General features: G+C 42.8%; 1 protein-coding gene across 12 annotated transcripts in view; it reads right to left on the bottom strand.

Moving 5' to 3' along the window:
* NBEA (neurobeachin) overlaps positions 1-24,916 on the bottom strand; it is a 364,492-nt gene that overhangs the window by 286,235 nt on the left and 53,341 nt on the right. For all 12 annotated transcript variants that reach the window (XM_033146505.1, XM_033146506.1, XM_033146495.1 and 9 more), the window contains 11 exons: positions 15,658-15,766; positions 8,310-8,462; positions 6,931-7,099; positions 4,501-4,580; positions 4,313-4,375; positions 4,118-4,215; positions 3,059-3,151; positions 2,423-2,531; positions 2,247-2,328; positions 1,399-1,522; positions 865-1,057 (listed from right to left, as the gene is read on the bottom strand). In XM_033146505.1, the coding sequence (XP_033002396.1) occupies positions 865-1,057; positions 1,399-1,522; positions 2,247-2,328; positions 2,423-2,531; positions 3,059-3,151; positions 4,118-4,215; positions 4,313-4,375; positions 4,501-4,580; positions 6,931-7,099; positions 8,310-8,462; positions 15,658-15,766 (1,273 nt within the window). The remainder of the gene's footprint in view (positions 1-864; positions 1,058-1,398; positions 1,523-2,246; positions 2,329-2,422; positions 2,532-3,058; positions 3,152-4,117; positions 4,216-4,312; positions 4,376-4,500; positions 4,581-6,930; positions 7,100-8,309; positions 8,463-15,657; positions 15,767-24,916) is intronic.

Raw genomic sequence — 24,916 nt, 5'->3', positions numbered from 1 at the left:
TATCAAGAATCTTTATGAAAACAATTATAAAACTTATATAAGTAATGTAGTCCTTATATCTCAGTGGAAAAACTTTTCCTATCTGCAAAGGTAATGGCCTGTATCCAACATTATGCTCTGAGCTCTACTTGCACAGTGGGACTTCCCCTTCCTATCACCTTCTCCTGAACTCCCCAAATCTCCTCCTGGGGGTCCCTGAACCATCTGGACAGATTTTGAGAGTGCATAGGGAGCTACAAGGGAGGGAAGAGGAAGGGGGAGTTATACTGAACAACTGATCCACAAACCTGATCCACAGTGGAATGAGAGCATTGGATGCAGCCATGATGCACTCACTGATTATACCAACTATCAATGAAAAGATTAGTAAAATCTAGGAATCTACATTAATTGTGAAATTGGTTCACTACATAAGAACTAAGGAAGGGAGACAACAGCAAGGTATCTTAAAATATATTTTTATTGAATCTTTTACTGAATAATGCAAAGAAAATTTCCATTTTCCACAATTTAGAGGATTTTTGTATTATACTCAATTATCAGTATTTCTCCTTTATTTAACTAGTAATATAATAATATTATTTAACAACATTTCTGTGAGTGTTCATATACGCTGGGTTAAGATGTTGGATTTTGAGTTAAGATACCAAATTATGGCAAGAAGATCTATGTGATATGTTAAAGTCTCTAATTGTATATTGCTATGTTTAATTGCATAGATGCAGCTGAGCTATAGTGAAAATAATCCAAGGCAGTGGTAACTGGTCATATTTCATACTATCCACAAGATGGCACTAAATTATATCTATGACATTTTGGCTACTATGACAGCAGCTAAACTGAACTTCCAAAACTGACTCTTACCTTGGAATGGGCTATGGAAAGAGTATCAACCCAGACCCTCCATCCTCCCCACTCATACTTTATTGCATGGTACAAAAGAATGCGGAAGATGTTGTACACCATCTCAGTAATTTTCTGTTCTTCAGAGTTCTTTGGATTGATATATCCCAGAGAAAACATCCAGTCCTGCCACACTGAACACTGAAGTAAACATCTAAAATAAAATAAGTTACAATATGATCACATGGCATTTGAACTTTTCCATTTGTTACAGACGTAAGGAAAACCTGAATATTTCATTCAAAATATTCATTCAAAGCATTCCATTCTAAAATATGACAACTTGTATTTCTTTTAATTAAGTTTTGTTTGCCTCTCAGCATCACATTACATATCCATGGAAATTATGCTGAGATTTGTAATTATTCTTTCTGGATTTTTTCAGAAGTTTACATAAAGCTGAATTTACACAACTATAGCTGCACACCCCTCCACCCAGATGAAAATAACATTGATGAGCTTCCAAATAAAAGAGAATAAAGATTACTGGCATACCTCCTATTTTCACGGCTGTTACTGAAAAGTTTTATCATATCTGATAAAAACAAACGGCGAACTTCCATTAGTTCTGCACTTGGAGTTGAATTCTTTAATAAAGTTGCCACAACCTTGAGAATCACTTTAAAAGAGAAAATGCATGGATTGTATTTTTGAATAATTAAGAAACAAAGTCACTGAATTAGACCCAATTGTTTTAACTTCTATAAAACTGTGCAAATATGGTTGTTTCCTAAAATATATAACCTGATAAATAGACTGATATATGGAAAAAGACAGAAAGGGAGCATCTACCATTTTAGCTACCTGTTCCAAAATAAATTCTAACTAGCATACTACAGTTAATTCAAAAATCCTAAAAATCTGAGCTTCTTTAAAGTCATAACCAGCAGTCACTTCCGCCAAGAGCCCAATATATTATGAACACCACCCCCTTTTTGAAAGGAGGGGATGGAAAGGATGGATCACAACAGGAAATTTTTTCCCCCAAGCTTTTCACCATTTCTTTCCTATTAACTTTCAACTTGTGATGGTGGAGGACAAGAAATTGGAAGGCAGGGGGAGTTCAAAAAATAGTAACACGAGAATTAAAGGAGTAAGGAAAGAGTAGAACACAACAGAGGAGTAATCCTTACATTATTCATACACTCTGGAATCTTTCCAGCTTTCCATTAGGACAGAGGAAACTCTGAAACAGCATTCCTCAAGTAGTTTGATAACAACCTGTAGGCTGTCAATTGCCTATAATCAAGCATTCATCCAAAGGAATTAATGAAAATGTTCCTATGTAAGATATGATTGACTTAAAAAAATACAACAATGTCTCAATATCAAAATATTCTTACTTGGATTCTGAATTTTCACTGTAGAGTCAGGCTCCGGGTGTGGTTTATGAACGACTTGTGTACACACTTGTTCTGTCAAAATCTACAATACAAGATTGTTACATTTCCTTCTCTGACCAGCAGTTTTACACCAAATCATTTACAAATGAATTTGATAGCACTAGAGTAATGTGTACCTCATAAAGAGTGTTGTAAGTTGTAATGGTCACAGTATTCGTATGCAACATCAATCTCTCTCCAAGAAGTGTGAACAGACTGTGAGTATGCATGATTTCAACTTTTCGCCTAGAGAAAAACATAAATATGGAATTTACCAAGAGAAAAATCTGTTGTTGATCTGTTTAATAGAGATAACAAATTATTGTATTTAAATAAAAAAATTATTGAAAAAAAGATTTGTACCCATCAAAATTTGTTCAAAAATGAACAAGGGGTTTTAATTTGAGATTGATTTAAAGACATTTCCATTGCATCTATTGTGATATAAAATATACTTTTGTTCCAAAACAAAAATGAATTCAGCAAGTCTCAATTTGACAAACTCGTTGCACACTGTGTAAGTTCAGTGGATTTGAAATTCTCAAATTTTACTACCTTACATGGCTCTTGACAGGATAAAATAGATTGCTAGAGAGTGAGAAAGATGAATAAAATACATAAATTAAATAAAAAGAGCTGAAGAAAAAATAAATGACAAAACTATACTTTTTTAAGGGTAAAAAAATGTCAATTTTGAATGGAAAATTTTGTATCTCAGACCCTTTTGTTTAGTTGTCTGAAGAACATATTAGTAATTGAATCAGTGCACTTACTTATGACCCAGGTGTTTGAGAAAATATCCTAGCACCTTCAGTGCCTGCACCCAGATGCTCTCGCTTTTCGAGGCCAATAATTTATAAATCACTCTGCAGGATAAAATTAGACAAAAGTAGTCACTCAGAAAAACAATTCCTTTTTGGGGGAGGTACAAGTAAATCAAGACTACAGAGGCAATCTAAGCCCCTGGCCAGCACTGGTAGAGCTTAATGGATCAGAGTGAAGTCACCAACCCCTGCTGCTTGTGTTGACCTGGGTGGGTAGAGCAGGGGTCCCCAAACTAAGGCCCGGGGGCCGGATGCGGCCCAATCACCTTGTAAATGCAGCCCACAGACGGTCTGGGAATCAGCGTGTTTTTACGAGTAGAATGTGTCCTTTTATTTAAAATGCATTTCTGGGTTATTTGTGGGGCCTGCCTGGTGTTTTTACATGAGTAGAATGTGTGTTTTTATTTAAAATGCATCTCTGGGTTGTTTGTGGGGCATAGAAATTCATTCATATTTTTTTTTCAAAATATAGTCCAGGCCCCCACAAGGTCTGAGGGACAGTGGACTGGCCCCCTGCTGAAAAGGTTTTCTGACCCCTGGGCTAGAGCAAAAAGAAAATATTTATTTGCCACCCAAGATCCCAAACTGGTGCAGCAAAGAGGTATGAACCTCATTGCTTGCACAGCCCTACCTTACCCCCTCGATAGCCCAATCGACAAATTTTCCACTGGCTATTGCCAACAGGGATATTGTAGGCAGCAGCTTTCATCCAGCTGCAGTGTGAATGTGTGCATTGGGGCATTCCTCAGTTATGGAGTTTCCTGATGGTACTGGGTCAGCACTGGCAAGCAGGACACCTTAGCCTCATCCAAATCCATCACAGTGGTTCAGTTTACAGTACTATGAAAACCTTTGGCATGCCATACATTTATACAGAAGCATCTTTTATTTGCACACGTTTCTACAATAAAAGTATGTCATGCACACTTCTTTCACTTGGACTATGGAGGATAACAAATTTCATTTCTAAGGAAAATGAGAAAATATCATTATTGTTGTTAATTTTACCGTATCCCATTTCGTTGATCAAAGGCAGGTATCATGGATGCCGGATGTTCAGACATTAATGCCACTAGCAGCTGAAGCACATCATGTATGTTTTCATCCTAAATAACACATAAGATATTAGAGAAATACTATTTCTGTGAAGTTAACACAAAATACAAGTTAAGAGATCTGTATTTTTAACTATTACAAGCTTACCTCGTGCATTGTTAGCAAATAATTTAATATACTTTGTAGTTCATCTTCTTTGACACCTCGATCCTACAGAAATGATTTAATTGATCTTTGTTATAATTTGAGCAATCTTAAGATTTCATCATCAATAAAGTTTTAACGCCAGATGTTTATTGTCATTTGCTATGCCCAATAATATTGTAAAATGTTACCTTCAAAATCAGCTGTTTCAAAAATAAAAGCATGAATGCACGCAGTGATATGATTTCCTTCTGTGATGGCCGAGGACCTTCTGAAAAACATGAAAGAGCAGCTCAAATGTAACATACACAACAATTTTAAGTGACCAGCATTTTTTATGTACTGCCATTGATTTGCACTTTTTAAAACTTCATGCATTAGGACACATCGCAGCCCTAAAGGGATTACAATCTACAATTTGACCTAAAGGAGACAACAGAGAGAGGAGAGTGATGTGAGGGGTGGGTAAACTGGAAAATCCACTTCAGAAATGCATACACTTAGTTTCAGCAGGGGATAGAGAATAAGTGATTAAACAAAATACTTCATGGGAAATTATTCAAAGAAGAGGGAGAAGCAGCATTTTGGAAGACAGTTCCAGGCATGTGGAGCGCAAGGATAAAACCACAGATGTCAAAGCATGGCTTTGTGTGAATGTCAAGCACCCTGGAAAATAAAAGCTGCTTTGCTCTTCCCTAGTCCTTTTAGCTTGGCATGGCACAGCAAGTAAGCCAAGGTTTGTCTTAGTGAGCTGACTGAATCCAGGGTCACAGTTAAGCCCTCTCCTCCTTAACCATGAGCTGTAACAAAGAACAAACCTAGGCTAGTTCTTGTGGTTGAGGAAAGAGCCTAACTAGGTTCAGCTGACAGGCTATGTCTTGACTTATCTGCTGTGACACACTAAGCTAAAAAAAACCAAAAACCAGAGAGCGGCAAAGTGGGTGAGAGCTCCTCTTTGGGAGAAAGCACATTCAAGAGGTCCCAGGAAGCCATAGTTTGGCTTACTGTGACATGTATCTGAAGAAGTGTGCATGCACACGAAAGCTCATACCAAGAACAAACACAATTGGTCTCTAAGGTGCTACTGAAAAGAATTTTCTATTTTGTTTCGACTATGGCAGACCAACACGGCTACCCACCTGTAACTGTGACGTGAATCAGGCATATATGCTGCCATGCTTTGTTCACTCATTTTTTTACAAGGCATCATCAAAGTACTAGCTTCTTGTGTTTTCCTTATGCTCTGTCTCCCCCCCCCCAACTGCCAGAAATCTGACTTAAAACTGAAAAATAGAACTTTAAAATAGCCAACATTCTCAGGGGTACATCACCTTAGCACTACTCTAAGGGTGGCTATGCAAGAGATGGGACTTTTTTTTTTCTCTGTTGCTCTAACGGGCAGGATTGAAACCAATGGCTGGAAATTGTAGAACAACAAATTTTAGCTAAACATTAGAAGAAATGCCCTAGTGGCAAGAACTGCTCAAAAGTGGAAACAGATCACTTCGAGAGCTGGTTGTCCCTCCTTTGCTGGAAGTACTTAAAGAAACATTGGCATTTACTCTGTCAGGAATGCTGTGGTTACAAGATTCCTGAACTGACTGAGGGCTTGGAGGTTCCTTCAAACTATGATTCTATAATGCATCAGGATATAAAAGCAAATAAATAATTGGGGCGTCCCCACCAAGGCTCTGAAGCTAAGGATAAGAAGACAAAACCCAAGCGTTTAAGTAAGGATTTAAGGAAAGTCACCACATAATCAAAACTATGGGATAGCGTGGAAAGATCTCTGAGTGATACAACTGGATATAAGAAAAACTTTCCCCCAATGGAAATAATGAAAGAGTAATTAGAGAACCAGCCAAGGACAGCAGAACAGAGGCCTATGGTCATAGGGGGAGACAAGCAAGAGAGAATAATCAGTTGTACTGAAGGGGGCAACAGTGCAAGAAAGATGAGAACTGAGTAGAGACCACAGGAGAAGTATTTAGGAATCTTCAACAAATTTAACATTGTAGTATTATTTCAAAATAATACTACAGCATATCTAAAACGTGTGGTGTTAAACAAGGGGGATTCCTTTCAATGTTTTAACTTGCTAGCAACCAGTTACAGGTGGGTAGCCGTGTTGGTCTGCCATAGTCGAAACAAAATAGAAAATTCTTTCCAGTAGCACCTTAGAGACCAACTGAGTTTGTTCTTGGTATGAGCTTTCGTGTGCATGCACACTTCTTCAGATACTTCTTCTTTCGTTTTTGCTAGCAACCAATTCACCATAATACTGTACTGGTATTTAAAATCTGCATCTTAAATCTTTTTCCTGCTGTTTTAGTTTCTTCTCATAATTTAATGCACTCTAAATTAGCTGTAGAATCCATATGTCACAAAACAATACTTCACATATTACAAATGTCCAAACCTCCCTTTATTCAAATTGCACTTGTGCTGCTAATTAAAAGCTTCCTATGCAATCAATCAAAAAGAGAACATCAGTTTAAAATAGGCTTCTTACTACGAAGTTTCAGAGTTCAACTCATAAGAAAACTATTTTAGCAGTGTAAATGAACATATTGACACAATTATTTACAGACCCTTACCATTTCTAAGTTTATTATGCTTACCCAAACCTTTAGGAGTAATGCCACTGCTATCCGCAGGATTAACCACCCAGTAGTAGTATTTCAGTGTGTGCATTAACTGTAATACTGTTCCTACTCTACGTATCGTAGTGTAGATTGTAGCAGTGCCAATGAATTCAGCAGACAAGTATGTATACAGCGAGAGCTGAACCTGAAGATTATAAAAAGAACACATGGAATAAATAAATTCAATTTCTAATTTTAATTGCACTGTGAATAAATCATGTATTAACTCATTTCATTTTTCTATTTATATGGCCATAAGTCATTAGGGAAATTCAGAAGTGTAATATATAAAATAATTGATGATAAAAGTTACCTTTTGCAGATTGTAGCTCAACCTAAAGTAATCATTACACAAGCATGGCAGCAATTCACAAGATAAAACAAATGCAGAATGGGGAGGGAAAGAGGTTGGTTGTTTATATATGTATTTTCTTCCTAGCAAGTATCACAGATCTTGCTTTCATTAAAAAAAAAACCTAAATCACTAATAAATCCAGCCAAAATTCTGCTAATTTAGGTATAGTCATGCTGACAATTAAAAAAAACCTCAAAGCCCTCATATGTATTTATTTATTTTGCATGATACTTCTCACATTTTCAAACTTAAGACATCTGGCTCGAACAGAAGCTCTTTCTTTCCTTATTTTGAGAATTTCTAAGTGAGAAATGTGAAAGTTTGACACACTGCACTGCATCAGAGGTGTACTTTGGCTTGTCCAATGAGAGAGCTGTATTGAGTGGAAAGGCTTGATGGGGGATGATTTGCAAGCCTGGCTGAGCATGCTTATAATCTTCCAAGCAAATGAGAGTCCTGTGTCAGGGTTCCCAATTGTGAAGAGGAATTTAAGTGTTCTCAGCCAAACACATGAAGAATCTCGCTTCAGATGTTACCTTCAATGTGGAAAAGGTTAGTGGTGGAGTTGTAACACATGGGGATATGAGGGGTGGGGTTGTCATGTGCAGCCCTGCCCCTTTCTAAACAAGCTCAGACAATAAAAGGATTTTAGTCTTCAGGGTATCTTGGGCAATGAATTTATAGATTTTCACTTTTCTATACTATGCAGAAGTAGTCTTGAAATTTTGAAATTTCTATATGGGAAAAAGACAAGTCCAAGTTACTAATATGCTACTGATTTTTATACTACATATTATAGAATAATCTCTCTTATATAGGGGTGTGTGTTTGTAAATAAATTTATATTTCATATTTCAATAAAATTATCAGGGTGGATGTTGTTTTGCTACTTACACTGAGCCACACTGTAAGCCCATTTGATTATTTTAAAACTGGTGGTGCTTATACTGATGAATCAACAGTTTAAATAAGGACTTTATACAACACACTGTTCACTGACCTTTGCGGGAGTATGTATCCAAATAGCAGGGTTGAAAAGGATATGATCACATAATTGCTTTAATAAAGGTGCTCCATGTGAGAGGCCATCCAAATATTTTGCAAAAGATAAAAACTGTTCCAGTACAGCTCTTGTTATATGAACTCTGGATGACTGAAGAAATTACGATAATTAAATAATGGAATTAATAAGGTTCAGGTTTTCAGTTCATATTCACTTCTATATTTGTGCTGAAAGATATTGAAGGCTTCATGTTTCCTACACTGAAACACATCAGCTAGACAAATATATGCATACTACTGAAATTAAAACCAGTAACTCATCATTCAACAATATTTAAGCGCAAAACATATCAAAATAAAAACCAAATACTAACTAAACCACTCAGAATGATGGCACCAAGTAGTCCCAAAAGTATTTCTCTGAATATGCAGTGCCTCTAAACCAGCAATTCATAAGAAATGGATGAAATAGCAATCCCTGGCACCTGAGAGGCCATTGGACGATGCCTTCCTTCTCCGCTCTTGGACCTCCCTCTCAAAGATGGAGAAGGAGGTCTGCCACTAAAGGTTTCCTCAATGCAGCAATGTAAAATTTCACCACAATCACTCTCCACTGTCACTGCCCCAGAGGCAGTTGATGTAAAACAGATGTGTAGGGATGGATCAGGGGAAGTTTTGTATCTGCAGTTCTCTTGTTCCCCTAAAACATCCTCAGAAGAGGCAAAAATGTATGCCAGCCCTAGAGCTGCCCTTATTTTGAGACTAATGGGACAGAATTTTTTTTTTTTTAAAGAAGCAACCAGTTTAAAAGAAGAAGGGGGAAGCCATCACTAGGCCATGAGTGTGATGGCCATGAGAGCCAGTGTGGTGCAGTGGTTAAGAGCGGTAGACCCGTAATCTGGGGAACCAGATTCGCGTCTCCGCTCCTCCACTGCTGGGTGACTGTGCTGGCCCCAAGGGTTTGTCCATGAAGCGAGGTCCAAGTCCAGTCCTGGGTCTAGGGGTCCAAAGGAGGTCAGTCCAGCGGGGAGCGAGGCAGGGAGCAGGTCAAGGTCCAAGGCAGGTTCAGGCACAAGGTTGCAGGTTGAGCACACGCTTGCAACTATGTTGCTCACGCAACTTGGGCTGGGTCTGGCTGGCTTTTATCTGGCCCTATGCTTAGGGCCGCCCCGATCCTCTGGAGACTCGCCTCTCCTCCGGGCCTGGAGGCGAGCACTCCTCCTGCAGACACTTAACTCCCTTCGCCTCTCTGCCCTGAGCCTCTGTAGCTCAGGAGAGGCTGGTGGGTTACTGGACCCAGGGGATGCCTCAGCTTCCTCTGAAGAGGCTGGGAGTGGAGCACCTGCAGGCAATGGGTCCTCCCTCCCATCAGGAGCCAGAGCAGACTCTGCTGATGCCTGCACCTGGGGATCCAGCACAGGTGGGGATCCTTCAGGCTCAAGCCCTGGCCCCGGCTCAGCTGGTTCTGGAGGCGGGGAATCCTGTGCAGGCTGGGATCCCTCAGGTTCAGCATCAGAATCTGACTCCCAGGCCATCACACCATCCCCCCTCCCAGGCCTCCCCCTCAACTGAGGGGCCGGACCAGGCTTGCTGGGGTAAGCTGCATGGAAATCACGGAGGCAGGCAGGTGCGTGGACGTTTTCCACTGGTTCCCATGAACGATCCTCAGGCCCATACCCCTTCCAGTCGATGAGGTATTGGAGCTTCCCCCTGCGGTATCGTGAGTCGAGAATGCGCTCCACCTCGTACTCAGGCTCCCCCTCAACCAAAACTGGCTGCGGTCGTGGATTGTCTGGGTGGAACTCGTCGGGCGGGGCGACTGGACTAAGTAGGGACCGGTGGAATACTGGGTGAACCTTGAGTGATGGAGGTAACTGGAGGCGAAACGCCACCGGTGACACCTGCGCAGTGATGGTGAATGGGCCGGCAAACCGTGCATCCAGCTTTCGTGAGGGCCGAGAAGGATGCAGGTGACGGGTAGAGAGCCACACCCGATCGCCAACATGGAGTTCTGGCCCCTCCTGACGATGTCGGTCAGCCTGGGCCTTGTATGCGTCCTTGGCCTGGCGCAGTTGCTCCATCAATAATTGTTGCTGGGACTGAAGCTCCTGAAGCCAGTCTGTCACTGCGGGGACCGCGGAAGCTGGCAGCACGTCCGGGAACAAACGTGGATGGTAGCCGTAGGAGGCCTGGAACGGGGTCTGCTGGGTGGAGGCGTTCACTGCATTGTTGTAGGCGAACTCCGCCAATGGCAAGTGATCGACCCAGTCATCCTGCTGGAAGCTGCAGTAACACCGGAGGTACTGCTCCAGCACCGCATTTGCCCGTTCCGTCTGGCCATCGGTCTGCGGGTGGTGGGCCGAAGATAGACAGACCTCCGTCCCAAGGGTCTGGTGCAGGGCTCGCCAGAAGTGGGATGTGAACTGGACGCCGCGGTCAGAAACCACACGCTCGGGAAGGCCATGCAGGCGGAAGATGTGCTGCATGTACAGTTGAGCCGTCTCCTTAGCTGTGGGTATGGACGGGCAGGGGGCACAGTGCACCATCTTAGTGAAATGGTCCGTGAAAACCAGGAGGCAGGTACAGTGACGAGATGGGGGCAAGTCTACCACAAAGTCCAGTGAGACCGTGTGCCAGGGACGTGGTGGGACTGGTAATGGCTGGAGCAGACCGGGGGGTCGCCCAGTAGGACCCTTGGCCCGCCGGCAGACATCGCAACCAGCAACATAGCGTGCCACATCAGCCTTCAGGCGGGGCCACCAGAACTCCCGGCTTACCAGATGAGTGGTCCGGTACCGCCCAAAGTGCCCTGCTGCTGGGGCATCGTGGGACATCTGGAGAACCTCAGCCCGCAATGGTCCTGGTGGGATGTATAGACGACCCTGGTGCAGCAGTAGGCCCTGGTGCAGGGCCAGCCCTGGATATCGAGGGCATGACCCGTCAGACAGTTCCCGGAGCCGTTCCTGAGCCCAAGCGTCGACCCGTTGCTGTTCTCGCACCCGAGCCTGCAGTGGCTTGGCCTCCTGAGTGGCCAGGAATGTGGCTGGTGGTAAGATAGTCGTCGGTACTGCCTGCTGTACAGTGTCTGCGACGTCCTCGGGTTTCCGGGACAGGGCATCCGCTTTCCGGTTTTGGGAGCTAGGGATGTAGCGGATCCGGAACTGGAACCGGGAGAAAAACAGCGCCCACCGGATCTGCCTTTGGTTCAACTTGCGGGTGGTCTGGAGGTACTCCAGATTCCGGTGGTCCGTTCTCACCTCCACCGGGTGTCGTGCCCCCTCAAGATGATGGCGCCAGACCTCAAAGGCCACCTTGATGGCCAGTAGTTCCCGCTCCCACACGGTATAGTTACGCTCCGCCGGAAGGAGCTGCCGGGAGTAGTAGGCGCAGGGTAACAGCGGCGCATCGGGTCCGTGTTGCTGAGACAGGATGGCACCGAGAGCCGTACTGGAGGCATCAGTCTCCACCACGAAGGGACGAGAGGGATCAGGATGCTGTAAAATCGGCGCCCTCTGGAAACAGGCTTTCAACCCCTGAAATGCCACTTCAGCCTCCTCATCCCAGGAGAAGGGTGTCTTGGGGCGCAGCAGTCGGGTTAATGGGGTGGTGCGATGAGCATAATCTGCAATGAAGGTCCGGTAATAGTTGGCGAACCCTAGGAACCGCTGTAAGTCCTTGCGGTTCCGGGGCGCTGCCCACTCTCGAACCGCAGCCACCTTCCCAGGGTCCATCTGCACCCCGTCAGGGGAGAGTCGGTGTCCAAGGAAGTCCACTGACCGCTGGTGGAACTCGCACTTGCTGAGCTTGGCATACAGGCGGTGCTCCCGCAAGCGCTGCAACACGGACCGAACATGACTCTCGTGACGGGCTGGGTCACGGGAATAAATCAGAATATCATCTAGGTACACCACCACGTATTTGTCTAGCAAGTCCTGGAACACGTGGTTGATGTACCGTTGAAACACGGCGGGTGCGTTGCATAATCCAAACGGCATAACCAGGTATTCAAGCTGCCCATACCGGGTCCCGAATGCCGTCTTCCACTCGTCCCCGGCACGGATCCGAATCAAGTTGTAGGCCCCTCGGAGGTCCAGTTTGGTGAACATCTGCGCCCCCTGCACCCGCTCCAGCAATTCTGCAATAAGGGGCAAGGGGTACCGGTCTGGGATGGTGATCTTATTCAGGGCCCGGTAGTCATGGCAGAGGCGAAGCTCCCCACACTTCTTCTTAACGAAGAGTACAGGAGCGGCAGTGGGTGAGGTAGAGGGCCTAATGAACCCGCGTTCCAGGTTCTTGCGAAGGAAGTCCTGCAAGGCTTCACGCTCTGGCTCCGAAAGAGAATATAGGCGGCTTACAGGCAGGGGCGCCCCAGGCTGGAGGTCTATGCCGCAGTCGAAGGACCGATGAGGTGGCAGCTGGTCTGCTCCCTGTTCCTCGAACACGTCTAAATAGTCCTGGTACACGGCAGGGAGCGTTGACACAGCCTGCCCCATGGGGGCAGCTGCTACTAACTCGGACTGAGCATGGGAACCCGGGTCTGGGAAGCGTACAGTCCGATTGACCCAGTCGATCTGAACATTGTGCGACTCCAGCCAGTCCATCCCAAGCACCAGGGGAAACCGGGGCATGGTGGCAATGTCCAGGGTTCGCACCTCCCGGTGCTGCTGGTAGCACAGGACCAAGGGCTGGGTCTCCCGAGTAACCGCGCCCGAGCGTAGGAGCCGTCCGTCAATTGCCTCCACCTGTACTGGTTCCGGCTTGTTCTGAAGCGGCACCTGATGCTGAGTGGCGAAGGCAGAGTCCATATAGGAGCGGGTTGCCCCCGAATCCACCAGAGCGTGGGTGAGAATCCAGGGCCCACCGGGGGGGTATAGACGCACCGGTATCATGAGGTGTTGCAATTCCACTGGTGAGGGCCCATCATGCGATGCTTGGGGCCCCAGGTAGCCTGGGCCATCGGCTACTGGGGTTGGCCGTTTCACCTGCGGCTGGCGTTTCTCAGGGCAGGTTCGGGCGTAGTGTCCACTCCCACCGCAGTAGAGACACAGGTTCCCCTCCCGACGCCGAGTCTTTTCCGAGGGGGAGAGGCGAGGCCGCGCTGCCCCGAGCTGTATCGGCTCCTCCAATGACTCAGCTCTGGCCACGGAACTGCAGGGAAGCACCGGCGCTGGGAGCCCGGAGTGCCGGCGGCCCCGGGCCTGGCGACGGTCCTCCAACCGATCATCTATCTGCAGACTCCGTTGGATGAGGGCATCCAGTGTGGCAGGGCGATCCAACGTGGCCAGCTGATCCAGTACCTCGTCTGAAAGTCCCTCGAGATACTGGTCCCGCAGTGCAGAGTCGTTCCAGGTCAAGTCCTGCGCCAGCAGCCGAAATTCTGTGGCGTAGGTGGCCACTGTGGACTTGCCCTGTTTCAACCGCCGAATTGCCCGATTGGCTTGACTCCCCTTCTGAGGGTTGGCAAACGTGGTTTCCAGAAGATTGCAAAACCCCGTATAGTCTGTCAGCAAGGGGGAGTCTTGCCGGAGCAGCGGCAACGCCCACTTGGCCGCCTGGTCCTTCAGCAAGCTGATCAGGAAGTGCACCTTGGTGCGGTCGTCGGGGAAATCCCGAGCTCGCCCCTGAATATACAGCTTGGCCTGGGCGAGAAACATGGGAAAGCTGGCTGGGGACCCATCAAATTTCTCTGGCAGGGCCACGGGGTACTTGCCAGGAGCTGGGGCGGCGGCCCCAGGAGCCGGTAAGGCATCCAAACGCTGCTGAAGCGCCGTAACCACATTGCTTAGCTGCTGCACGGTGTGGGTCAAGGCCTGGTTCTCCTGGGCCAATGCCACCAGCGCAGCCGCCTGGTCAGCCATGGCTATTAGTTCCTCCCGAACGCACCCCAGCGAAGGGGGAGTGCGGGTGTGGCGTGAGCAAACTGTGCTGGCCCCAAGGGTTTGTCCATGAAGCGAGGTCCAAGTCCAGTCCTGGGTCTAGGGGTCCAAAGGAGGTCAGTCCAGCGGGGAGCGAGGCAGGGAGCAGGTCAAGGTCCAAGGCAGGTTCAGGCACAAGGTTGCAGGTTGAGCACACGCTTGCAACTATGTTGCTCACGCAACTTGGGCTGGGTCTGGCTGGCTTTTATCTGGCCCTATGCTTAGGGCCGCCCCGATCCTCTGGAGACTCGCCTCTCCTCCGGGCCTGGAGGCGAGCACTCCTCCTGCAGACACTTAACTCCCTTCGCCTCTCTGCCCTGAGCCTCTGTAGCTCAGGAGAGGCTGGTGGGTTACTGGACCCAGGGGATGCCTCAGCTTCCTCTGAAGAGGCTGGGAGTGGAGCACCTGCAGGCAATGGGTCCTCCCTCCCATCAGGAGCCAGAGCAGACTCTGCTGATGCCTGCACCTGGGGATCCAGCACAGGTGGGGATCCTTCAGGCTCAAGCCCTGGCCCCGGCTCAGCTGGTTCTGGAGGCGGGGAATCCTGTGCAGGCTGGGATCCCTCAGGTTCAGCATCAGAATCTGACTCCCAGGCCATCACAGTGACCTTGGGCTAGTCACACTTCTCTGAAGTCTCTCAGCCCCACTCACCTCACAGAGTGTTTGTTGTGGGGGAGGAAGGGAAAGGAGAATGTTAGCCGCTTTGAGACTCCTTCAGGTAGTGATAAAGCGGGATATCAAATCCAAACTCTTCTTCTTCTTCTCCGTTGAAACAAGTCCAATGCAAGCCCAACAGCAGTCTCACTTCCCCACACCACCCTCCATAGGATTGTTCTGCCCATCTACCTGATCAGCTTGCAAGAGAAACTCTGACGAAAGTTGTCTGCGGTTTATCTTTACAACTCAAGAAGGCCTCTCTTTGTAAGACAGAATTATATATATAAAAAACCTCTTATACAGCAAACCCTTACTAACACTGAACCTGGAAAGACTGCTGTAGCACTTCTTATATAAGCAGTACCTAGCAACAACAGAAACAAAAAGTCTGGTAGCACTGGGCACAACCAGCACATCATTTCAGGTTTAGTAAAGAGTAAAATAAAGAGAGTCTTCCCTAAAAGCAGATTTTTAAAAAATGAGTGTTATCTGAGTTTGTGCAACTGAGGATGTGTTTACACTGAGATTTTAAACAAAACAAAACAAAACAAACAAAATGTTAGTTTCTCACAGATGAATTTTAGGGTTTTTTTAGACGCCAACTTGGAGTTCAAATCTTCAGTAAGCTGATGGCAAGTGACTAAATGCGCTCAATATTTACCAGCCCAATATGAAATCATTTGCATACAACAATTATGGTGGACTTTGTGGCTTTTATTTAATTTCAATCTGTTCTGGGTAAAATATTATTAAAATAATATTAATACAACTTACCTTTTCAAGGAGATAGCCAATAACTAGGAATCCTTTTCCACCCAGCATTTGTTCTTGCATGGCAACTGAACTCTTAAGAAGTTCCACCAAGAAAGCCAAGAGGGTAGCACTGCATATAAAGTACAGGCACAAATTAGACTGAACGTGTTCCAGACTTAGTTTTTAGTGCTGTTAAGTCTTATAAGCAGGAAAAAAAAACGCTTGCAAATTACATTCTTCTGAATATTTTTTAATACTGACACATTACAATCATGCTCAAAACACAGAGCTCATCTGGGTCAATCCCTTATTTGTCCAGGACCGTCTGAGGTTTACATGATTAACAAATTATAGATAATCAGAAGGAAGCCTTAATAGGACTTGAGTTGACCGGACTCTGCCCAAGTGCATCATCTTGCAGGACATGCAAACAAACAAAATGTGATTGTCTAAATGTCCTACTTATGAGTGCAAGACAACACTGTGTAATATCACGAGCAGTACTGATACATTCTAATGATAATCAAGGCTTGACAACTCAAATGATGCCAAATAAAAATCAGTACCATCCTTAAAGGCAGCAAGGGAGAAACTGAAGGCCTGTCATAAAGATGAAGGAAAATCTGTATCTAAGTTTACATGTAATGTCCATAGTTTGCATTCTCCTCCCCCATCTGCTCCAATTTCTGGTTGAGGTAGACCATAGTTTACGGTCATATCCAAATTTGCCAAAGCTCAAATTGGAAACCACACTTTGAAGTGAGATTTCAATTCTGGTTTGAAGGCAAAATACAGTTTGAGCAAACCATATTCTAGATAGTTCACATGTAATGACAAAGTCAACTGTCATTTAAAAATAAATGTGACATTTCATTGTTTTAATGAATGTGGTAAGCTACACTGAGGAGGTTTTTTAACAGAAAGCCCAGATATAAATATTTTAATAAAATTAAGGCTCCCTTTAAATGAGCATGCATTTAGCAAATTTCTTAATAAATGAATAAATACTAATATGGAAAAATTATCAGTGTGCTATAGGAAACAACAGGTATATCCAATGTTAGTCATACTCAGAAAACACTTGTCTATTGATTCAAATAGGTCTACTGCAAGTATGATTTAGTTTTATATTACCCAATAACACTTCTTTAATTATCTAAATCGAGCATGCTATGTGAGCTGGATAGCTGAGTTGGTTAGAGCATGGTTCTAATAAGACCAAGGTTGCAGATTTGATCCTCGTAAGGGACAGCTGAATATTCCTGCATTGCGGGGCGTTGGACTAGATGATCCTCAGGGTCCCTTCCAACTCTATGATTCTGTTTAAGATACTTTCCCCTATTCTCAAAACCAAATAGAGTAGTTGCAACAGCAGACAATTAAAACACAACCAAATTATACTGACCTACATCTCATTTATAACGATACAAAAGCTACTGACAGAAGTAATGCCACATAGTTGTTACACAAGAGCCACACCAGCATAAATATACTCAGTGATTCAAAGGCTGACTAGGTAAAGCAAAAAAATCAAGCACGAGTCAATAGTGCACCAGATCTCATCTCATTCGTGTGTTTGCTAAAACAACAATGAGATACAAGCCCTTTACTGACCAATGCAAATCCCAATCACCATACAGCAAATAAATAAATAAAATTGATGGAAAGTTTCAATTCCTATTTTCACATTCTTTGTACCATGCTAGTACATTTGGACTAAAGACAGGGTTACTTTTATGAATATTCTGAAGAAATGCAGTTTTAAAGATTAACCATTTTATTATAACAAATTATCTTTCCCTTGCACAAGCAGAAGTGGACTTTTGTCACAGAATGGTGTGTATGGTATTTCTGTCAATTCTAGTCCCTCCATCAACAGCCCACTGCACCACATGCTCCACTATTGCAAATGGTCTCCACTGACCATGGAAACGTTTGAGGAAATTAAACAAATCCAGTGGTTTCTGGTTGAAAAATGAATGGCAGAGGTTTGTGTAGAGTGAGCAGGGGGAAGTGGCAGTTTAAAACAACACCTGAGTGCAGACAGAAGGGAGTTGGGAAAGGGGATATGCATTAGCACCTGCATTGTCCCATTCTCTGCTATTTCACATTGTTAAAACCAGATTTCTTTTTCTTCCTTTTTTAAATCAACCCCTTACTGTCCCACAGCCCTGCTTTGCTCAAACATCTGCCATTTTTAAAACCACCATTTTCAATTCAATGTCATTCCACCCCCACTTTACTCAAACTGAGGGGCACTGAAAGGGAAAAAGTCTCCCTCTTCCATTCTTCAGCTGCCTCGTGTGATAAAGGATGTGGAGCTCTCAGATGTTCCATTGTACCTTCCCCCAATGTACTTCATTCTTGGTACCATGTGTTATCTTCAACATGAAGTCCCAGATTCAACAGTAATTTAGAAGAAATATTTTATTAACAAGTAAATGCCCATATATGTACCATATCCATAAACTGAACTGAACTTTCTCTAACTGAAGAGGTTAATTGACAGCCTTGCTCTCAAGATTCTTCTTATCCTAAAGACACAGTAACATATATCAGCATGGGGTTGTGCTGCAGGAGAAAGGGGGGAGCATGGAAATCTGTGTGCAAAGAAGAATTGAGCAAACTATGGAGGAGAGTGGAGAGGGGAAAGGGAGTGAGGGTGAAAAGGGTGGTTAGTCATTATGATTCATGGGATGAGGGAAATGAAGGAGATTACCATGGGGGTGGAGGCATGGACAAGGAGTAAAAGTGAAAATAGGAGTGCAAAGTGGCGCTGCAGATTAGAAGAGAAAAGTGGCTTCAGAAATGGGGTGGGGTGAAAAACAAGCTTAGTGGTTTATGTGGTGGGAAGAGCAAGCTCCAAGGGCTTAATATGAGGAAATGGCAGAGGGCTTGGTGAGCGGGGCAAGGAGAAGGGAAGTCCCTAATATTTTACTCAATTGTTATACTTTTATACCACCTATCCAACTGTGGTCTCCAGGCAGTTTACAACACATTTAATTGTGCAACCCAATACTACATGCCCAACTATGTCAGTCCTTTAGATCATAATCATATTTATTGCTATGATATTCTCAAAATCATCTTAATCAACACATCTCTGCTACACATAAAACTGCATCAACCTATTTCATTATCTACACAAGATTTAAAAACAAGACACGAATCGGCTATGTAAATCTTTGTCAAGTCATAATTTGTTTACAGCATTCTCTACCATAAATGTGGAATCTCAAACTATGTACAGAAACATAATCCATAAGAACAAGTATCAGTAGCTAATGAGGCTGCAACGCTAATTGATCAATCAGATTGATTAAATTTTGTACTCAATTAATCAGGAATTACACTTTTATCAACCCGTGAGTCAGTGTTAAATACATATGCACATGTAGGCACATTTGTGGCACCTGCCTTTCTGCAATGTGAAAAGCCTGAAACAGCCACCAGAAGCAAAGTGGTCAGAGGTGTTTTGTACCAGCCCAACCAGTATCACTTCTAGACTCATCAGAAGTGTCTAACTGGCAATCTCATCAGCAGACTAATTTACAGTCAGGTCACTGGCACCTTATGCCAGCTCAGTCTACATTGCTGGTAACTAAAGGAGATGTGCAAGGCAGCAAAAGCAGGATGGGCACCCAGCACTGAACGAACTCTTTGTAGATGCTGGTGAAGAAGGGGACCCTCGGTTTCATGGAATAGAAGGAGAGAAACCCAACAAGGGCATGCAACTCTTTGAACATGGTGCCTTGAGGATGGACAGAGAAGGAATAAAGTAATGAGGAGCAAAAAAAAGGAACAGATAATAGTATAAAACAGAGCAACAGAAAACCACCACAATGTTGCTCAGGGCACACAGCTTGGGCAGGTAATATTTATCAGGTTTTGCTTGTTAACTTCTCGGATGTATCTGGCTTTCTATTCTTGGGACGCTAAATCAAGTGTAAAACTGTTATGAGCCAGTTTATATGTTCTTTAATAGCTACAATGGTCAACAATAAAACCTCTATGTACAGGTGCAGCACCTCTTAATAACATTCACGTATACAAGTTCATGAAAACTTGTAAATCAAACTAATAGACTAACTCAACAGAATTAAAATTTCCTTAATCAATAAACAGTCCTGTAAAACAAACATTTAAGGCTGAGAAACACAAATTAAAGTGAAGGCAAAGAATTGCCTTGATGGATCTGACTAAGTTGCATTCTAGTCCTGTCCATTCTGGTACAGAGCATACCCTATTAATCTCCTGCATAAGGTACTCCAAATATACTGTTTCAGAACATGGATTCATTTTTTTTTTCTTTGTCAGAACTAATACTGGCTGATTGAAGAATCTACCATCAATGACTCATCTTTTAAAAAACCCAAGTCAGAGTGAATTTAATAAGTTTCTTATGCATTGCACAAAATATCAAAAGCTGTGTTATAAAACAGAGGAAATATTTATGTACATATGTATTAATAATTTTATAGCTTTACATCACATAGAGTTTTTCTCCTACTCCGTCAAAATCGGAGATTGGGAGGGGGCACATGCAGTCTACCTCCTTATTCTATCGAAATCTCATAATATTCAAATATTGAGACACAGCAAACAAATAACAGGTTATGTGTTACCAATGGATCCAGTAAATATACTTTTATATTACTTGAAGGGAGGTGATGAAAATGTTGACTTTGAAATGGTCTCTATTCTTTTGATGCCAGCAAAAATGTCAAAATCCAAGTATTGGGGAGAAATGGTTCTTCTTACTGATTTTTTTTAGAGTTTAGAATACTACTGTTATAAATAAAATTATACCCACACTGTTGAAAATATAATGTTTGAGAATAAGTTTGTAAAGAATTGGTGTGTGTGTGTGTGTATGGAATGACATGTTCACTTTTTTCTCTGGTTTAAAGCTAATAATTGCTTCTCTTATCTTTTATTTATTTTTCTTTTAGTAATTGTTATCAAATTAATTTTGTTTCTTCGTATTTCTCTCCTTATATTTGTATAGTTTATATTAAAATGTCATTAAAAAAACCTGGAAAACCATAACATCTTGATATACCAAAATAAAAGTGAAGTGCCCTTCAGACCTAATTGATTTATCTGAAATATGTCAAAATGAAGCATATAGTATTATTTTTCCATCTCCAAGGACCCCTAATAAAATAATATCAATTCATATTCAACTTTAGTTCAGATTCATTAACATTTAGCACTGAACAGAGTAAAGACCTGTTTATAAAAAGGGGGAGGGGGAGGAGTTCTACAAAGAAATGAAAAGCAAAAGCAAGTAACACCTGAAACCATGTAAGGATGATAATCTAACAATAAGGTCACAATTATTCAGAAACACCAGTGGAAGCACAGCCGTGACTTTGCCTCCACTTTAACCCTATCAAAAAGCCAAAGCAGGACTGGGAGGCCGCTCTCATGCCTCCATTCTGCTAGGTAAGCTGCTCCTATAAGCTGCCTTATAATCATTGGTTCCATTCAGACAACTGCCTGTTGTTGACAATGGTCATGTTATGTATATAAATTTTACTCTTGGTATGCTTGAGGTGCATTTTTGTGGGAAAGTTTTTGAGGGGTTTTCTTTAAGCTAAAAACTAAAAAAAGAAAAAAAAGAATCCTAATTGCCTATTACAGCTTTTTACCTCCCCCCCCCCCCCAAAAAAAAAACCAAGACGCCAAAGACTTCATCAAAAATCCTAAGTGGCTATTAATAATTGTCCAAAATGTCTTCACAAAGTTACATGACCTCTGCCACCCATGAAAACAGGAGTCTTTATGTTTATTTACGGTACATTTTATTTGTTTGTTTGTTTGTTTGTTTGTTGCATTGATAGTCCACCTTCTCCTCCAAGGAGCTCAAGGTGGTGTATCTGGCTCTTCCCCTCCTTAAGTAATCCCCACAGCAACCCTGTGAGGTAGGTTAGGCTGAGTGGAAGTGAATGGCACACTGATCCATCTAGCTCAATAATGACTACTCTAGGCTGCCAGCAGCTTTCCAGGATTTCCGAAAGATGTGTTTCCCAGCCTTGCCTGGGGTTGGACCCAAGCTCCTTCACATAGCAGGTGCTTTACAACTAAGGTCTGGTCCTCTATCTAGGACCTATTCCTGGATATATGTACTTTCTAATGCTTGAAGAAAATGGTTTCTGCTGAGTGACACTAATGCTATCCTAGTACTTACTAGCAAGTGAAACCTTCTGCAAAACACTAGTAAAGTAGGGTCTGACTGAATTCTAGGAGAGCCATACATCAAAATGCTGGTCCTGCACTATATAAAACCCTACAATTTTTCTTACAAGTATTTATACCCCACTCTTCAATCCTAAAATGGCTCCCAGCACCACTTAATACTTACTATATTGGCCATTCCAAGCAAAATAGCTTTCATGATTTCAATACCTAATTTATTCCATGAATAGCTTTTGAAATATTGAACAGAGGATGAACATTAGTAAGAAAGTCATCTTCCAAGATGAACATTTTTTCCCCCAAACAGAATTTAACTTACCAGAAACTAAACTGCATCGGACTGCTGCAGAGTTCACATTAAACTTGCAAAATTCTGTGCACTGCCATACAAAATTTCTCTCCATTGTTTCCTATTTCCAACTCCCCTAGATACAAAGGCAAATATAAAGGATACTTCAGCCCAATCCTATATCTCCTCTATACCATGTCCTATCTAGAACACAATAGTATATAGTAAAGATAATATATGAGCAAAGCAATGGTCGATATACAAATTTATCAATAATTGTGACAGGCAAACCATCTCCACAGCCCACCCCACAGTTTGTCCAGTAATTAGTTGGATTGTCCAAGTGCTTGCACAATTTTAAAAAAATTGAAATTCTCCCTTTCAGTCCCCTACGAAGCAAACTTGACCTTGTGCCATGGCAAAGACAGGCAACAGGAAGGACTTCTGATAACTAGGGAACAGTAAGAAATTCCATTCAGTTCACATTTCAAGGAGAACCTACCTAATTTGCACTTTCCAAAACAGTAAGTACATGAACCAAAAACACAGCCATCCTTCAAAATTTGCCTGCCTCTGAATTCTGTGATACAGTTCTTCAGCCAAGTAATGTGTACAAAAAGGTATTTGCAAGGGTGAAGTGTGCATAAAAATAGATATATTAGGTGAAAATATTAGGATAAATTTGTTTGCAAAAATTGGCATATTTGCAAATTTGCATTGAAAATGTTTATATTAGGAGAGATCTGCACTGCAAAGCTTGTTATTTTTCATGAGGTTTGTTTTTTTATAAATGCAAACTGATGTGGGAATGCGGAAAACTGAACTTAAGCTTGGAAAAATGAGAAACTGAGATAAACCAAAATGGATACATTCACCCATCCCTACTGACAACAGGAGAGGTCTTGGAGGACTCACTTAAACATTGATGCTCCTGAGTTTGTCTAGGACTATCTATGCCTGAAAGATATGGCCAAGGAGGAGACCTCTATCACTTGTTAGTCTCTGCCATAAGTTCTTATGTTCTCTGTAAAGGTAATTTTGCTTGGAAAGCAAGGGACTAGCAAAGAAGGCTCTCTGTCAACAGTGATGTAGTATATCATTGTACTAAGTACAATGTGAATATGATACTTGAATCATATTCACATTGTACTTAGTTAAGTCACTGGGCAGTCCCTAGTCTCCATCAGTTCAACATTCTCCTTTCAATGTTGCCCATCAAATGCCTCCTGAAAGTTTACAAGCAGTGCATGCTGACAAGAGTGATCAAGTGCTGCTTGTTCCCAGCAGCTGTTATTCAGATGTATGCTGTCTCTATAATTGCTGGTAGAATGTAGGAGGAGTTTTGAGTGGGTAGGGATGAGGGAACATGCTGCAAGAATGACAGAAGGGGGCTGGAATGGAATACAGAATTTTAGAGGCACATTCCATCAATGATTTTGTCTGGGCAACTAACGCACAACTGCTGATTCCAAAGAGGACTGCCATTGCAAGATTGCAGTTTTTCTAAAATCACTATCAGTCTGCTAAATCAGTATGAAATATAGGACAGAATGTCTACAAGCATATCGATTTACAAAATCCTCCATATTTTCAAAGAGGTATATGTTTCAAAGAGGTATGTATGTTCACGTTTTTCCTTGGTTGAGAACAAAGGTTGTTACAAATTATAATGTTTACAGCAGTTGTCAACAAAAAGTATATTTAACCTTTTTGGGCAAGAACAGTTATTGGGGAAAATAGCAATTTGGGGACAGTTCAAGATGAATTCTTATAGCACTCACTGATGTTACATTGTTTTTAAAAAAGCAGCATAAAGTGGTGCTTACTAATTTGCTGGCTCATTACAAAAAAAATTAATAATTCAGAACTAGGAACAGTTCTGCCCAGGGCTGAACAAGGATCTTTTGGTACCTGAGGCAGAACTTCCAAATGTCACAGTAGCCATAACAACTAACTAACTAACTAACTACTTACTCTTTAATGAAGTCCTAAATCTACTGCCATGTTCTACCTATGGAGCTGTCCCGGACTGTAATAGACTCCTTGGTAATTAGGACAACAAAATAATACTAGCTTAACTCCGCAACCAGGTCGTTGTATGGAATTCTTTTGTCCAAAAAAAATCTGGGGATATCCTTATAAAAAATGACTTTGTTCCACTGTACCACCAAGTTATTTCTATAGTGCAGATCCAGAAAGAAATCCCTATCGTTTCTATCATGCAACACCAGCAAACAGTCACTGACTGTTTTGGTGCTTTTCTTCCCTCTGGATCCTCTAGGCCCGAATCTGAAGGCTTTCACTATGCGTGCTGCGACGTTTACTTCTTCCAATTCCCAATATGATGAAAATTGCTTCACAATAAAGGCTTTCAGGTCTTCACCTTCCAGTTCTGGAAGACCCCTGAGACGAATGTTCCCCTCCCTCTGGTGGAGTTGAAGAAAGGCAAGAGACTCTTCTACAGTTCTCTGTCGTGTGCCAATTCTCTCTAAATTCTCCAAGTCTATATTGTCCAATTTCTGTTCCACTTTTTTTATTTTTTCTTTAACCACTTTAAATTCCTCAGAGTCTTTTTTCATTTTTTTTAAAGAAGAAATAATATCTCCTTCAGTTGGGAATTTCCAGAAGGTCTTGCATTTACATTTGGAGGAAAAAAGATAAGAATCAAATCCCTGGCTGAAAAGCAGAAATTTTTGGACAAACATCTGGAAGAGCTTAAAGAGACGCCACTTGAACCATCATCTGTATACAGACGTCCAGGAGTACTTCCACCCCCGGGGGTACCAGGAC

The sequence above is a fragment of the Lacerta agilis genome, chromosome 4 (genome assembly GCF_009819535.1).
Source record: "Lacerta agilis isolate rLacAgi1 chromosome 4, rLacAgi1.pri, whole genome shotgun sequence".
NCBI lineage: Eukaryota > Metazoa > Chordata > Lepidosauria > Squamata > Lacertidae > Lacerta > Lacerta agilis.
The sequence above is the reverse complement of the archived record's forward strand: the minus strand, read 5'-3'. Positions and strand labels throughout refer to the sequence as shown.